Source organism: Babylonia areolata, chromosome 8 (genome assembly GCF_041734735.1).
Source record: "Babylonia areolata isolate BAREFJ2019XMU chromosome 8, ASM4173473v1, whole genome shotgun sequence".
Lineage (NCBI taxonomy): Eukaryota > Metazoa > Mollusca > Gastropoda > Neogastropoda > Buccinidae > Babylonia > Babylonia areolata.
The window spans coordinates 44,298,021-44,314,173 of NC_134883.1; the positions used below are offsets into that span (position 1 = coordinate 44,298,021).

Here is a 16,153-nt window from a genome sequence, read left to right on the forward strand (position 1 = left end):
AGCCCACGAACACAGAAGAAGAAGAACCACAATTCTTTCAAAGACGACAGCAGTAGCTGAGTGGTCAGAGCACAGGACTTTCTAAATCCTAGGTTCTTGGGTTCGAATCCTGGGCTGATCTCCCTGGTCGGCAGACCTGCCAGAGACTGAATCCCCTCCTGGCTCATATAGACTGCAAAACATCTTTGTGTGGGGGTGAGGGGGGTTCTGTGTGTCTTACGGTAATAGTGATAATAATAATAATAATGATAATAAATACTTCAATAACACTATTCAGAAATCTGCTCTAGGTGTTTTTACAAAACACTTTTGCTTACTTATCACATTGCATCAATGCTACGCACACACACCAAAATGTGACTAACAAAACTAAACACACACTCACACACACACACACACTCTTTAACATACATATGTACATGGCAGCTGCCTTCCACACACACACTGCATACATGCATTTTAACATACATATGCACATAGCAGCCGCCCTCTAACAAACCACACACATACACATTTTAACATACATATGTACAAGGCAGCTGCCCTCCACACACACACACTGCATACATTCATTTCAACATACATAATTATGTACATAGCAGCTGCCCTCTAACAAATTATACACTCAGACACACACACATTTTAACACACATTTTGTACACAGCAGCTGCCCTTCCACACATAATTATACGCTAACGCACACACACAGGCAAAACACACACACATGCACAAACAGACGCACAGTGGTGTACGAGTGAACGAACGTCATAGGTGTGCACGTGCTGGGTGTGCAGACTGCCCGCCATCAAGCCGTTCCGGAGATCCTCCGTGAGTTCACACACCAACACCACCAGCGACCTGTCCAGCGAACTCACAAAGACCACTGACTTCTTCCAAGGACAATGAGCCATACCTCCTCCTACCCCCTCCACCCACCCACCCCTTCTACCTCGCATCTCCCTGGTTTTTGGGCTTTCAAGTGATTAGTGGGGAGGGAGGGGGTTGTTGGGAGGGGAGGGGGGGGGGAGGGTTGGAGAAAAGGGTATTGCTGTGCTAGTCACCACAGAACTGTACGGACCATAACCAAGGGGAACAACTCGTTCAACTCCTCGCCTGCTGGCAGACTTAGTAACCCCACATGAGAAGATATTATATCGCCGACAGTTTGGTATGGATATATTGTATTGTGTGGAGGAAGATAATTATTTGCAGAGGATGCTGCTAACAGTGATAGTAATAGAGAGATAGAGTATAGAGGGAGATAATTCATCGAAGGAAATGCTGCTAAAAATAGAAGGAACATGGGCGCATTGTCGGATTTTTAAATTTTTTTTAAACAGCAGATTATGCTAAGATAGATAGGAATATAGTTTAGAGGCAGATAATTCTTTGTAGGACATTTTACTGAAAATGGTAGAGAAAGGGAAATAGTGCAGAGGGAGATAATTCGTTGCAGGAAGTGTTGGTACAAGTGGAAAGAATGTGGATATAATTATTGTAGAGGGAGATGATAATTTGCAGGGTAGGTTACTGGAAGTTATATGAATGTAGATACAGAAAAGAGAAAAACAGTTCTTTGGAGAAGATGTTGTTTAAAGTTACTGAGAAATGGATATGATATAGACAAAGACAATAATTTGCAGAAATAGTTGTTTGAAATGGTAGAGATTTGGATATAATATTGAGAAAGACAATTCTCTGCATACAATGTTACAGAACGGGGTAGAAATGTGGATACAGAGTACAGAAAAAGGACAAATTTGCAGATTATGATGTTTATATTGGTTAATTAAGGATATAGCATAAAGCGAGGCAATTCTTTGCAAGAAATGTTGCTAAAAATGGAAAGGGGGTATTTCTTTTCTTACTCTTTTTTTTTTTTTTTTTGCAGGAAGTGTTGCATAAAGTCACAAAAGTATGGATATTGCATAGAGGTTATCATGGCAGGGATACGGATATACATGTTAGTATTATACAATGTAATACAACAGAACGTTTCCAAGGCCCAAACGATAACCACCACAAAGGCAGTACTGGTACTACTGCTGCTGTTGGCATGTGATATTTATGTGAAATAATGAAGTTATAACTGTATTGTATTCAGTTGTATCATCATCATCATTGTTGTAAATTGGTTTTCATTATCTATTCAAGTGGACGTGATCGCCTGCTGTCCCTATCTTTTATAGTTATTTCTGTTGTCGTCACTAGGTATGGTCATTATTTATTCAGTTTTTGGTCAGTGTATCTGTAGTGGTGAATGTGGGGGTTCTGTATCTATTGATACATTGTTATGATCATCATCATGATATACGCATAATATAACCATGTGCACTTTATACCTTCCCTTCCCTTCCCAGTTCATTCCCTTTCTAGTGTTGAATACACGCCTTTACAGAGCCCCCACAAACACTCCAACATGTATCAGTACACACACACACACACACACAGCGTACACAAGTGCAAGAACCCACTCACAGCGAACCCCCAACCATACACAAACATATTTCTGTGCCCAAACTGTAAACTATCTTGTAAGCGCCAACCACCACATTGCCCAAATTTCACCAGTGGGTCAGTAGTTGAAATGCCCTATGTTGCATGTATTATAGATCTGTTACGATGCGTACAAATACATGCTGCCGATGATCGTGCAACAAAAGTCTAAGAACACAGAGGCAGCGGTCTTGGTTGTTTATTCTGCCATGCTTGGTTGGCTACCAGGGGACAGAGGGGTTATAAGGGGGCATTACTCATCTCAACACTGATATTGGATCCGCGTTGAGTCAGCGGTAAAGTAACATCATATTACAGGGTTGGACATTTACCAGGTACTTGACCTTTTCATTCACAACTCAGTCTTTTTTTCTTTTTCTTAAAAGGGCTATGACTCTCAAACCAGAAGGCAAAATTGCACTGGCTCTTAGTGCTGCAGCTCTGGGGGACTGGTTGGCCTTTGGGCCCCAATGCCGACTGTCATAAAACGCAATTGGCCGAGATAGTGGATGTAACTTGGGCAAGACACTCTCCACTATAATCAAATTCTAGCCCAGATAGTCGGGACAGCAGTTACCTCCTCTGTTGTTCTTATGGTCACAGTCGAACACAACTGACCATCATACTTCACCCTTCGCGGGGGCCAGTGCCCTTACCAAGTTTCACAACACAGCACTGGCTTGGCTGAGAGTGAGAACAAAACGAATAAGAATCTGCGTCATGAAGTGACGTCATGCTTTCATTTGGGTTTTTCCAATGACGCGTCCACATCTCACGCGGAGGTTTTTTTGTTTGTTTTTTTTAAATTATCTCTAGATCTAATATTTGCACTGTTTCGCAACGCAACACGTTCACAAATAGCAAATTGAATCATCATTACTTCATTTTACCTACCTACCTACCTATATTATATATATATAGATATATATATATATATTGTTAAAATGTTACCAAAATTTTAAACGGAGGATTGGCGCTTACAAGATACTGGACATTTACATGGTAGTTTAGGGTAAATGCATCATGTTCGTGACACTGAATATGTCCTTAACCTAACCCCCCACCCTTATGTGGTTGTTGCACATGTAAAGAAAGCAACAAAAAAATGATGATTTTCAATAAACGTGCATGCCATACACTTGTGCACACCATCTTCTGTAATAAATTCAGCATTACACTAATATCAAAATCGCATATACTGATGATTTTTTTTTAAGCATGAGATTTTTTGGCTGTTATCTGGGGGAATGCTGTGTGTGTGTGTGTGTGTGCGCGTACGTACATATGTGTGTGTATGCATCTGTGTGTATGTCTGGCAAGATATTTTTTTTCTATTCACGTTTTGTGAACATAACCCAACTGATCTCAAATGATGTGCGCTGAACGCTTGTCAGAGTATTCACAAAATATATTACTAACTCAAGGTTCAACACTTAAACATTTTTACCCGTGAAAATTAAACACTTACCAAACTTTCATAGAATCCATGTGATGATAAGATAAAGTTTTGAGTGAAAAAAACAAAACAAAAATGACGCAAGCAAAAGTAGATGTACGAATATGTTAAAAAATAAAAAAAAACCTCACAAAACGAACATCAGCCTAAAGTTTAAGAAATCATGTACAAATATTCAAAACATATTACTCATTTCAAGCCCACACACAGACACACGCACGCACGCACGCACGTACTCGCTCACACACTCACACACACACACACACACAAACACAATGAATCCCAGTTCAGTAAAAGACAACAAACGATGAGCCATCCTAACACATACGAGAAACAACAACAAAAACTGTATCCTTCATAGCAGATTAGAGCTAAAATAATCAAATAATTAACTACCTTTCCGAAATTACTGTTGTCAATCCTATTTTACAGCACATTTGTGATAAAAAAAAAGAGAATGTAATGAAATGGGGTGTGGTGGCCACTCTTTGTGTGTGTGTGTGTGTATGTTTGTGTGTGTGTACGTGTGTGTGTGTTTTTTGTTGTTGTTTTTTTGTGTGTGTGTACGTGTGTGTGTGTGTGTGTGTGTGTGTGTGTTTCTTTCCTTCTTTCTCGTACGTCGTGAAAGAGACAGCTAAAAACGTAACTCCTGATATCTGTGCGTGGAAGACAGCGGTATGTGCGTGTGCCTGAGCATCTCTGTGTGTGCGTGTGATTCATCACGGGCGTGCAGATGTGTGTGTGTGTGTGTGTGTGTGTGTGTGTGTGTGTCTAAATGCGTGCGTCTGCCTGCTCTCTCTCGCGCGCGCCGCGCACCCAAGCACGCGAGAGTATGTATATACAAGGTCAAAAAAAAACACTTGACTCACTCTCAACCCACTAAAACGCCACGCACACACAACACAACCAGCACCAAAAAACACACCCTCATCGCACCAGAACAGCCACCACCACCCCACCCACACACAACACACCCTCCACTACCCGTACCGTCAGTGCTGGTACACACAGGAGAAGCAGTGGTAGTAGTAGTAGTAGTAGTAGTAGTAGGCAAAGGAGGAGGAGGAACCAGTTCCATTTTCCCGATCTTCCGGAAAGTGCCGACGAAAGCCGAATCGTTCCGGAAAAACACGGGAGGCTGACCGACCAGAGTCGGCACCGCCACCTTCTGTCCTCCAGTGGACGCGAGGGTGGCGTTCCAGAGGTAGAGCCAGGAGCTGCCGGCTGCAGAGGGGGGCAGGTACACGGACCAGGTGGTCTGGTTGGGCAGGTAGACAGGTGCCACCAGAAGGTCGTCTCCGTACAGGTACTGGTACTCGATTTCGTAGCTATTATCGTCGTCTGGATAGCTGGAGAGAGATTTTTTTTTTTCAACACTGAAAGCGAGTGATGATGATGATGATGATGATAATGATGATGATGGTAATGACAATACTAATATTGATAATGATAATAATTTTTCTTATCAAATTAGTAGTAGTAGTAGTATCATTATCTTCTTCTTCTTCTGCGTTCGTGGGCTGCAACTCCCACGTTCACTTCTATGCACATGAGTGGAATTTTACGTGTATGACCGTTTTTACCCCGCAATGTAGGCAGCCATAGTCCGCTTTCGGGGTGTACATGCTGGGTTTGTTCTTGTTTCTATAACCCACCGAATGCTGACATGGACTACAGGATCTTTAACGTGCGTATTTGATCTTCTGCTTGCATATACACACGAAGGGGGTTCAGGCACTAGCTGGTCTGCACATAATTATGTTGACCTGGGAGATCGTAAAAATCTCCACCCACCAGGCGCCGTCACCGTGATTCGAACCCGGGACCCTCAGATTGAAAGTCCAACGCTTTAATCACTCGGCTATTGTGCCCGTCGGCTTATATCTCAGATTGACATAAGTTTACAGTTTACATTTGGGCCAACAGCAGAGTGAGAGCTGCATTATCAATGGTTTCTCCAGTCAATGGGAAATCATTTACAGCTTAGTCTTTTGTGAAGGACTATGACTCTCAAACTAGGAGGCAAAAAATTGCACTGGCTCTTAGTGCTGCAGCCTTGTGGGCTAGTTGGCCTTTGGGGAACCATCCCAACGCCGACTGTCCTAAAACCCTCTTGGCCGAGAGAGTGGGGATGTACTTGGGCAAGACACTCGCCACTATAATCAAATTCTAGCCCAAATAGTCGGAACAGCAATTGCCTCTTCTGCTGTTCTGATGGTCATAGTCGGACACGACTGACTATCATATCATTATCATATTCACGTACCGCTGATTAAGGTACAATAACAAATCAACCGCATGCTCACCAGACGTTCACAAGCTTGCACAACACAAAACTAGTTGTGGTAGGAGGAGGACGACGAGCCGTTATGGTTGAACATACAGTTAGGTACACTATCAGTACAGCACTTTTCACACTGCATACTGCCGGCCACGCCCACATACATACATACCCACACGAGCGCGCGCGCGCACACACACACACACTCACGCACACACACACACACACTCACGCACGCACACACACACTCACGCACACACACACACTCACGCACACACACACAGCTGCGTCATTCCCAACCTACACACATATACACGCGCACACACACACACACACAGAGCTGTGTCATTCCCTCCTCTCCCCCCCACACACGCAAACACACACACACTCTCACGCGCGCACACACACACACACACACACACTCACGCGCGCACACACACACACACAAACGCGCGCACACACACACACAGCTGTGTCATTCCCAACCTACACACACACACACACACACAAACGCACACACACACACACACACACAGCTGTGTCATTCCCAACCTACACACACACACGCGCGCTCGCGCACACACACACACACGCACACACACACTCACATAGAGCTGTGTCATTCCCAACCTACACACACACACACACACAACCCACTCCAGGAAAAGAGGTCGCAGTGCAGGCAGGCCCGTGGTGACAGTGACGTTGTTCACGTGCTGGTGGTACTGCTTCAAGGTCACGAACATGTCCACCAGTCGCTTGAAACACTGCAGCATGTACGGAGACGAGTAGAACTGGGCGTTGACCCTCGGTATGTTTCCTGCACACACAGAGAGAGAAAGGGAGGGGGGGGGGGGGGGAGAAGGATAAGATTAAAAACAGCCAATGCATAAACAACGATACAGACCAATCCAGCTACCTGGTTGTTTAACTCTCTCCATACGAACGGCGAAAGAGACGACGTTAACAGCGTTTCACCCCAATTACCACCATCAAAATATTGCAAGTGGAAGGCTCTTATACTGAAGAGGTGAATGTTGACAAAGAATACCACAATTCCGACGACGGAAGCTAAAGGTTGGGTAATTCAGACACCCACTGGACATCCGAGGGGTCTGTGTAGAGGAGAAGAGAGGGCTGGCCGTACTGAGTGAGTTAAAGACCAGGTGCCAGCTGCATTTCTTGGTTCTAACTGTTTGACAGTTACACGTGACTAAATGCCTACGTTGACCGAACTACGCCATTGGTCAGTTCCATACTACACACAGTTAGCAGCGGGTTACGACCATGCTAGGCTCTTCCGTCCGAGCAGTGCAACTGGCTCTAGGGGCCGGTTGTACGACAGGCAGTCAGGTAGCGCAGCCTAACTACCAGCAAAAACCGTTAACTCTTTCCATACGAACGGCGAAAGAGACAACGTTAACAGCGTTTCACCCCAATTACCATCATCAAAATATTGCAAGCGGAAGGCTCTTATACTGAAGACGTGAATGTTGACAAAGAATACCACAATTCTGACGACAGAAGCTAAAGGCTGGGTCATTCAGACACCCACTGGACATCCGAGGGGTCTGTGTAGAGGAGAAGAGAGGACTGGCCGCACTGAGTGAGTTAACTCACAGGTAGTTAGTTGTCAGCTGAAGCGTGCCACTTACATGCTGGGAATACACCAAATACAGGGTTCATGAAATAAAAGCTAAGCGCGAGTTGCAACTGCTTAAGCTATATAGTAATCAAGGTGAGTGTGGTGCAAAATCATAACAGCAACAAAACATCAACGACTCAGCAATGAAATAATTTTTTTTAAAAGCAAGTCAACACATACACACACGCGCGCGCGCGCACATACACACACAGAGAGACAGACACATACATACACATATCACACACACACACACACACACACACACACACACAGAACACACACACATACACATATCACACACACACACACACACACACACACACACACACACACACACACACTCCGCGTCCAATATCACGCAAAGTGAAAAAAACAACAACAAAAAAAAACCCACGGTAACGTTGAAAAATTATTTTACCGGAAGTAACTCACCCTCACAGGTCCTGAACACAGGACTGAACACACACACACACACACACACACACACACACACACACACACACACACACACACACACACTACACAGTCTAACATCACTAAAAAAAAGAATTGAAAATTTTTTTTTTTTAAATCACATTAAACCGGAAGTAAGTCATCCCAAAATTCACATTAAACCGGAAGTAATTCACCCCCCAAAATCACATTAAACCGGAAGTAAGTCACCCCCCAAAATCACATTAAACCGGAAGTCACCCAGAAAATCTCATGAAACCGGAAGTAAGTCAGCCCCAAAATCACATTAAACCGGAAGTAGGTCACCCCCAAAATATCACATTAAACCGGAAGTAAGTCACCCCAAAAAAATCACATTAAACCGGAAGTAAGTCACCCCCCCAAAATCACATTAAACCGGAAGTAAGTCACCCCCCAAAGAATCACATTAAACCGGAAGTAGTAAGTCATCCAACTCACCCTCGTGCGTCCTGAACACGGGCCCGAACACGGCGTGCTCGGCAGAGCGCAGCAGCCTCTCCGCGGACCGGACCATCCTGAAGGAGGGCAGCACGTAGCTGGTGTAGCCGCCGATGTCGAAGTGGGTGACCCCCATGCCGGAAAGACCCAGCGACAGGGCAGCGGGCACCGTGGAGGCGGCTCCGTCACTGAGGGACCAGTCCACATTCTGGTCCCCGGCCCAGGTCAGCATGCTGACGTTGCTGGAACCTTGGCGGGGGGTGGGGGTGGGGGCGGGGTGTACAGAGGGTGGGTGGTGGTGGTGATGGTGATGGTGGTGTTAACAGCATAATGGTGGTGATGATATTGATGATGATGGTAATGACATGACGTTGCTGGCACCTTGGGGGATGTGTACAGAGGGTGGTGATGGTGATGATGATGATGATGATGGTGATGATGATGATGATGATGGTGATGATGATGATGGTGATGATGGTGATGATATCCAACTAGGCGTCTAGTTTTTTCGGATGAGAAGATAAACCGAGGACTCGTGTGCAGCATGCACTTGGCGCACTGCAAAAGAACCCATGACAACGAGAGTGTTGTCCTCTGGCAAAATTCTGTAGAAGAAATCCACTCTGATAGGTACGCAAATACATAAGCATGAACTCAAGGCCTGGCTAAGCACGCTGGGTCATGCTGCTGGTCCGGCATCTGCCTAGCAGATGTGGCGCAGCGTATATGAATTTGTCCGAACGCAGTGACGCCTCCTTGAGAAACTGAAACTGAAACTGCATGTATGTAAAATGCGTACTTTTTTGTTGTTGTTGTTGTTGTTGTTGAGAAATCAGTGGATGCGTAAAATTTCTGCAAATGAGCAGGATATTTTCAGCATCCTTGGAAGGCTCTTTCCCGTTTAAAAAAAAAAAAAAAAAAAAAAAAAAAATTGTTTTCTCTCTCTCGTTTTTCTTTCCATTTTGGTTGTTGTTTCTTTTTGTTCCTTCCATCATCATTTTTCTCCTTTCTGTTGTCTTTTCTTTCTCTTTTCTTTTTTTTCTTCTCTCTCTCTCTCTCTCTCTCTCTTTCTTCCCCCCTGTCATCTGTAAAATGCGTACTTAAGCTGACACTGACTGTGGAGATTTCCTGCCACCAAGACAACTTTACCTGAGAACCCGGAGCGAGAAAAGAACACCACGTCGGCGGCGTCAGCCCCCATTTCGGAGATGGCCTGCATGTTGAGCCGGGCCCACAGGCGGGGCCACTGGTTGTGCAGCAGGTTCGGGTCCCCGCTGTGCAGGACAGAGTCCACCGGCAGGTACTCCCCGAAGTCCGCCATCCACCCTCCCAGCCCCAGCTTCAGCATGTTGCCCTTGATGACGTCTGTGGGGGAAAAAAAAAAAAAAAAAAAAACGAACGAAAGAAAAAAGTGAACCCCACCTCACCGTCTTTATACCAGGTGTAGACAGTGGAAATAAGGGGCGGAGATAAGCGCTGAGAACACCAAGCTGAAAAGCTTGCAAGGACAGGCAACACTACCAAAGCTTCCCTCGCCATCTTTATGCCAGGTGTAGGCTTCAGGTTAAACAAGGAGATTTCATGAGGAGACTTGAAATTGATTCAGGAAATTCAAAATACACAAGCATCCCCCTCACCACTTTCATACCAGGTGTAGACTTCACCGTGTACGAGAAGACTGAAACTTTTCAGAGAAGTCCGAGTGCACAAGCGTCCCTCACCGTCTTTATACCAGGTGCAGGCACCAGACTTAAACGATTCAAGAAAAGTCAATATGCACAAGCATCCTCCCCACCTTCTTTATTCCAGGTGTAGGTAGCAGGGTAAACTTAAACGTCTCAAGAAAAAGTCAAGATGCACAAACATCCTCTCACTGTCTTTATAGCAGTTGTAGCCTTCAGGGTAAACCAGGAGACTTAATGAGGAGGCTTAAACGTTTCACAAAAGTAAGAAAAGTCAAGATGCACAAGCACCCCCCTCACCGTCTTTATACCAGGTGTAGGCAGCAGGGTTAGTGAAGTCGACCATCCCACAGCGGAAGGAGCCGAAGCTGACCAGGTAAGGGTCACCGGTGGCGTCACGGACCAGGTAGCCTTGGGCCCTGGCTGTGGCGAACAGGTCACCCCTGCTGTCCAGGTTGGGGTTGATGTAGGCCAGGACTCGAACCCCCCTCTCCTGTAGCGTCTGGATGGTGGTGTTGAGACCTGCGTGTGTGGGGGAGGCGTGGGGGTGGTATGTGGGGTGTGTGGGTGTGTTGGTGGGGTAGGTGAGGGTGTAAAAGTAGGTGGGTGGGTGGGTGAATGGGTGTCGCGTGTGTCGTGTGTGTCGTGTGTGTGTGTGTGTGTGTGTGAGTGTGTGTGAGAGTGTGTGTGAGAGTGTGTGTGAGAGTGTGTGTGTGTGTGTGTGTGTGTGCACGCGCGCGCGCGTGTGTGTAGAAAGAAAAAATGAGTATGTTATCATCGTTCGTTCTTTAGTTTAGCGTCTTTTCACTATCAGTGATATTAGATGTTATCATCATTGTCATGCAAAATATGTTTTAGTTAAACATGAAACTTGCGCGCGCGCGCGCGTGTGTGTGTTGTGTTGTGTTGTGTTGTGTTGTGTTGTGTTGTGTTGTGTTGTGTTGTGTTGTGTTGTGTTGTGTTGGGTTGGGTTGGGTTGGGTTGGGTTGGGTTATGTGTGTGTGTGTGTGTGTGTGTGTGTTGTGAGTGTGTGTGTCTGTGTGAGTGTGACGGCTAAGTGAGGGAGATAACAAGCATTAAGAAAAAATCACCACATTTATATAACCCGTGGAACATCTCGTGGAAAATACCATCAAATATTTTACCAAATATTGTCGTACAGTTCAGGAATCTGTACGTTAATTAACAATTTTGTATGTTTTTCCTCATGAAGAGCATATATTTGTTTTGTCTCTCTCTCTCTCTGTTTTGACAACTGCTTTACGCTGGAAGGAAAAACAAAAAATAAATGAAATAAAGAAACCGAAATATTTTGTTTAAATGAAACGGGGGAAAAAAAAACCCAACTTGAACTGGAAAAAGTTTAATCAATATACGCCATGGCCCCTTTTGAAGGGGGAACAGTATAAATGAATGGTTCACACGAATTTACACAGTAGGTCATTTAAACAGTAATATACCGACAGAAAACGGAAAAAAAGAAGAGAAAACAGAGTGAACACCCCACCCCCTCCCCGCCCGACCCCACCCACCCACACACCCACACCTACCAGGGTAGTGGGTGGGGTCCCACTGCCAGTTCCAGAAGACCCTGGATCCGAAAGGCGTGGCTCTGGCCCCGCTCCAGTCCTGGATCCACAGACCCTTCACCGCCACCCCGCTGGCGTTGGCCTCCTCCAGCCTGGCCAGCATCTGACAGCACGCAGAGCACGTGAAGGAAGGAAGGAAGGAAGGAAGGGAAGAAAAGAAGGAGGGAGGAAGGAGGAGGAAGAAAGGGAGGGAGGGAGGAAGGAAAGAGAAAGGAAGGAAGGAAGGCAGAAAGGAAGGAAGGGAGGAAGGGACAAAAGAAAGGAAGGAAGGAAAGAAAGAAAGGAAGGAAGGAGGAAGAAGGAAGGAAAGAGAAGAAGGAAGAAAGGAAGGAAAGGAGGAAAGAAACGAAGGAAGGAAGAAAGGAAAGAAAGGAAGGAAGGAAGGAGGAAGAAGGAAGGAAAGAGAAGAAGGAAGAAAGGAGGGGAGGAAAGGGGAAGGAAGGAAAAAGGAAGGAAGGAAGGAAGGAAGGAAAGAGAAGGAAGAAATAAAGGAAGGGAGGAAGGAAGGAAGGGAGGAAAAGAAAGGAAGAAAGGAAGGAGGAAGGAAGGAAAGAGAAGGAAGAAATAAAGGAAGGAGGAAGGAAGGAAAGAGAAGGAAGAAATAAAGGAAGGGAGGAAGGAAGGAAAGAAAAGGAAGGAAGAAGGGAAGGGAGGGAGGAAGGAAGGAAAGATACATACATACATAAAAAGAAAGAAGCATACATACATACATACAAACAAAGAAACATACATACATACATACATACAAACATACACACATACATACATAGACACATACAAAACCACAACGCACGATATACACACATACACAGGCCCGGAAGCTACACAAAAAGAAACAGCACCTGCTGTGTTCCTCCCTGCACGCCAAGTATGGCGCCTTCGTACAGCCAGGTGGGCAGCGGCCTGACCCTCCCCAGCAAACCACTCAGACAGCTGACCAGGCTGCTGAGACTGGACTGCACCTGGTTCAGAAAAACAACAACAACAATAACAACAACTGAATAAAAACAGCAACCAATGAGTTAACTACTTCTTCTTCTTCTTCTTCTGCGTTCACTCGTATGTACACAAGTGGGCTTTTACGTGTGTGACCGTTTTTACCCCGCCATGTAGGCAGCCATACTCCGTTTTCGGGGGTGTGCATGCTGGGTATGTTCTTGTTTCCATAACCCACCGAACGCTGACAGGGACTGCATTTGATCTTCTTCTTGCATATACACACGAAGGGGGTTCAGGCACTAGCAGGTCTGCACATATGTTGACCTGGGAGATCGTAAAAATCTCCACCCTTTACCCACCAGGCGCCGTCACCGTGATTCGAACCCGGGACCCTCAGATTGACAGTCCAACGCTTTAACCACTCGGCTATTGCGCCCGTCGTTAACATTCATCCTCGCCACTAAGGGAGTGATATAGTGGTGTCCTCGACAACAGCAATAATAACGACAACAACATCAAAAACAACAGCAGCAACAGCAGTAGCAACAGCAGCAACAACAACAGCAATAACAACAACAGCAATAAAGAAAAAACATCAAAAACAACAATTAGAACAACAGCAGCAACAACATCAACAACAGTAACAACAACAAAAACAACAACAACATTGAAAACAACAACAATAACAAGAACAACAGCAGCAGCAACAAAAACATCAAGACAACAACACCAACAAGAACAATAACAACATCATCAAAAACAACAACAACAGCAACAACCAAAACAAGAACATCAAAAACAACAATAACAGCAAAAACAACAACAACATCAAAAACACCAATAGCAACAAAAACAACAGCAGCAACATTAAAAACAACAACAACAATAACAACAATATCAAAAACACCAATAACAACAACAGCAACATTTTCAACATCAAAAACAACAACAACAACATCAACAAAAACAAGAAGAAGAACAACAACAACACCAACAACATCAAAGCAACAATAACAACAACAGCAATAACAGCAGCGACAACAACAGCAAAAACAGCAACAATAACATCAAAAACAACAACAAAAACATGAAGAAGAAGAAGACCACCACCACCACCAGCAACAACAACAAGTTTCAGTTTCAGTTTCAGTTGCTCAAGGAGGCGTCACTGCGTTCGGACAAACCATATACGCTACACCACATCTGCCAAGCAGATGCCTGACCAGCAGCGTAACCCAACGCGCTTAGTCAGGCCTTGAGAAAAAACAACAAAAAAACAACAAAAAAACCAAAAAAAAAAACGGGGGAATAAATAATAGATAAGCTTACATAAATAAATAAATAAATGAATAATAATTATAATATAGAAAAAGGTAGTAGTAATAATAATAGTAATACTAATAAAATGATTTAAAAAAGAAAAGAAAAGAACAACAACAACAACAACAACAACATTCCCCAACCTGGAAGTGCCAGGCAGCGGGGCGGGTGTCTCCTTCCACCAACATCTCCAGGAAGTCCTGGTGGCGGAAGTCCATCTCGGCGTAGTTGCTTCCGGTGTAGTGCAGGAAGTACTTACGGGAGGTAAGCCAGGTGGGCTGGGGATAGTAGGTGGTGTGGTAGTCTCCCCCTGCCCTGCCCAGCTGGTCGGCCATGAAGGTGGTCAGGGAGCTCTTGTTCCGGCCCACACCTGATGGTCAGTGGTCAGCGTCATCATCAGCAGCATTTGTGAGGGCATCAGGGAAATGGATTAATATAGCCCTACACTCAGCTGTAATAGATTAACATGGGTTTACAGCTGGGCCAACAGCAAAGTGAGAGCTCAGTGTATCAGCGAACGGATACCCCCGAAAACGGCGTATGGTTGCCTACATGGCGGGGGTAAAAACGGTCGTACCCGTAAAAGCCCACTCGTGTACATGCGAGTGAACGTGGGAGTTGCAGCCCACGAACGCGGAAGAAGAAGAAGAACCAGTGAATGGATGGATATGACCCAACACTCAGCTCATATCACAGATTGACATAAGTCTAGTAGTTGGGCCAACAGCAAAGTGACAGCTGTATTATCGATGGTTTATCTGTTGCAATGGGAAAATCATTTACAGCTTCGTCTTTTGTGCGGGACTGACTCTCAAACCAGGAGGCAAATTTGCACTGGTTCTTGGTGCTGCAGCCTTGGGGGCTAGTTGGCCTTTGGGAACCATCCCCAACGCCGACTTTCTTAAAAACCCTCTTGGCGGAGAGAGTGGGGATGTAACTTGGGCAAGACACTCTCCACTTTTATCAAATTCTAGCCCAGATAGTCGGGACAGCAGTTACCTCCTCTGCTGTTCCGATGGTCATAGTCGGACACGACTGATTATCATACGAATGGATGAATGAATCAAGGAATCAATCGATTAATCGACAGATGTAACCACATAATCACCAACGGATAAATGAATAAATAAAGTAATCAGCTGATCAATCCCTGGGTCGATCAATCGACAGATACACTCATGTTATCACCAACAGCATCGTCTGTCACCGTTATTACTATCATCCATCAGCGACCCTCTCCCCTTATTTTCCCCCTTCATCATCATCTTCATTACCATCATGATCATTATCGTAAATCAGTCATCATCACCACCATCATCATCCGCCTCATGAGGTCCCGTGTGCAGCATGCATTCAGCGCACGTAAAAAGAACCCGCGCCAAGAAAAGGGGTTGTCCCTGGCAACATTCTGTCGATGAATCCACACTGCTGGGAAATCAAAAATACACTTGCAGGCAGAGAAAAGAAACGGGTCGTGCTCTCACTGTTTTGATGCGCTCTCACAGGGCGAGAGAGCTGCCCCAATTTTCATGCAGTGGAATCTGCGCGTGACAAAAAAGAGTAATGCCAGTTTGATACAATACAATTATATTGCGCATGCAACACAACACAGTGCAACTGCAACACAAACACGACACAACACAAACACGATACGACACGACACAACTTCAACACAAACACGACACGACACGATACGATACGACACGACACAACGTAACACAACACAAACACTGCGGACACCAGCACACCACACACAGTCCCTACAGCGGCAATATCCACATTTCTTCCTCTGCCAGGAGCCAGTTGCATTGCTCGGACAGAAGAACATATTAT

The 16,153-nt window shown here is 45.1% G+C and overlaps 2 protein-coding genes across 2 annotated transcripts in view; one reads left to right on the forward strand and one right to left on the reverse strand.

The window, feature by feature from the left end:
• The window catches only part of LOC143284853 (uncharacterized), a 50,150-nt gene extending 46,365 nt beyond the window's left edge, over nt 1-3,785 (forward strand). Inside the window, exon 21 of the mRNA XM_076591955.1 lies at nt 795-3,785. Coding sequence (XP_076448070.1) covers nt 795-906 — 112 coding nt within the window. The 3' untranslated portion in view covers nt 907-3,785. The remainder of the gene's footprint in view (nt 1-794) is intronic.
• The window catches only part of LOC143285298 (sulfoquinovosidase-like), a 15,926-nt gene continuing 2,896 nt past the window's right edge, over nt 3,124-16,153 (reverse strand). The window contains exons 4-12 of the mRNA XM_076592561.1: nt 14,464-14,690; nt 12,904-13,023; nt 12,023-12,164; nt 10,773-10,994; nt 9,940-10,155; nt 8,791-9,039; nt 6,891-7,053; nt 5,022-5,301; nt 3,124-3,180 (exon numbers count right to left, since the gene is read on the reverse strand). Coding sequence (XP_076448676.1) covers nt 3,124-3,180; nt 5,022-5,301; nt 6,891-7,053; nt 8,791-9,039; nt 9,940-10,155; nt 10,773-10,994; nt 12,023-12,164; nt 12,904-13,023; nt 14,464-14,690 — 1,676 coding nt within the window. The remainder of the gene's footprint in view (nt 3,181-5,021; nt 5,302-6,890; nt 7,054-8,790; nt 9,040-9,939; nt 10,156-10,772; nt 10,995-12,022; nt 12,165-12,903; nt 13,024-14,463; nt 14,691-16,153) is intronic.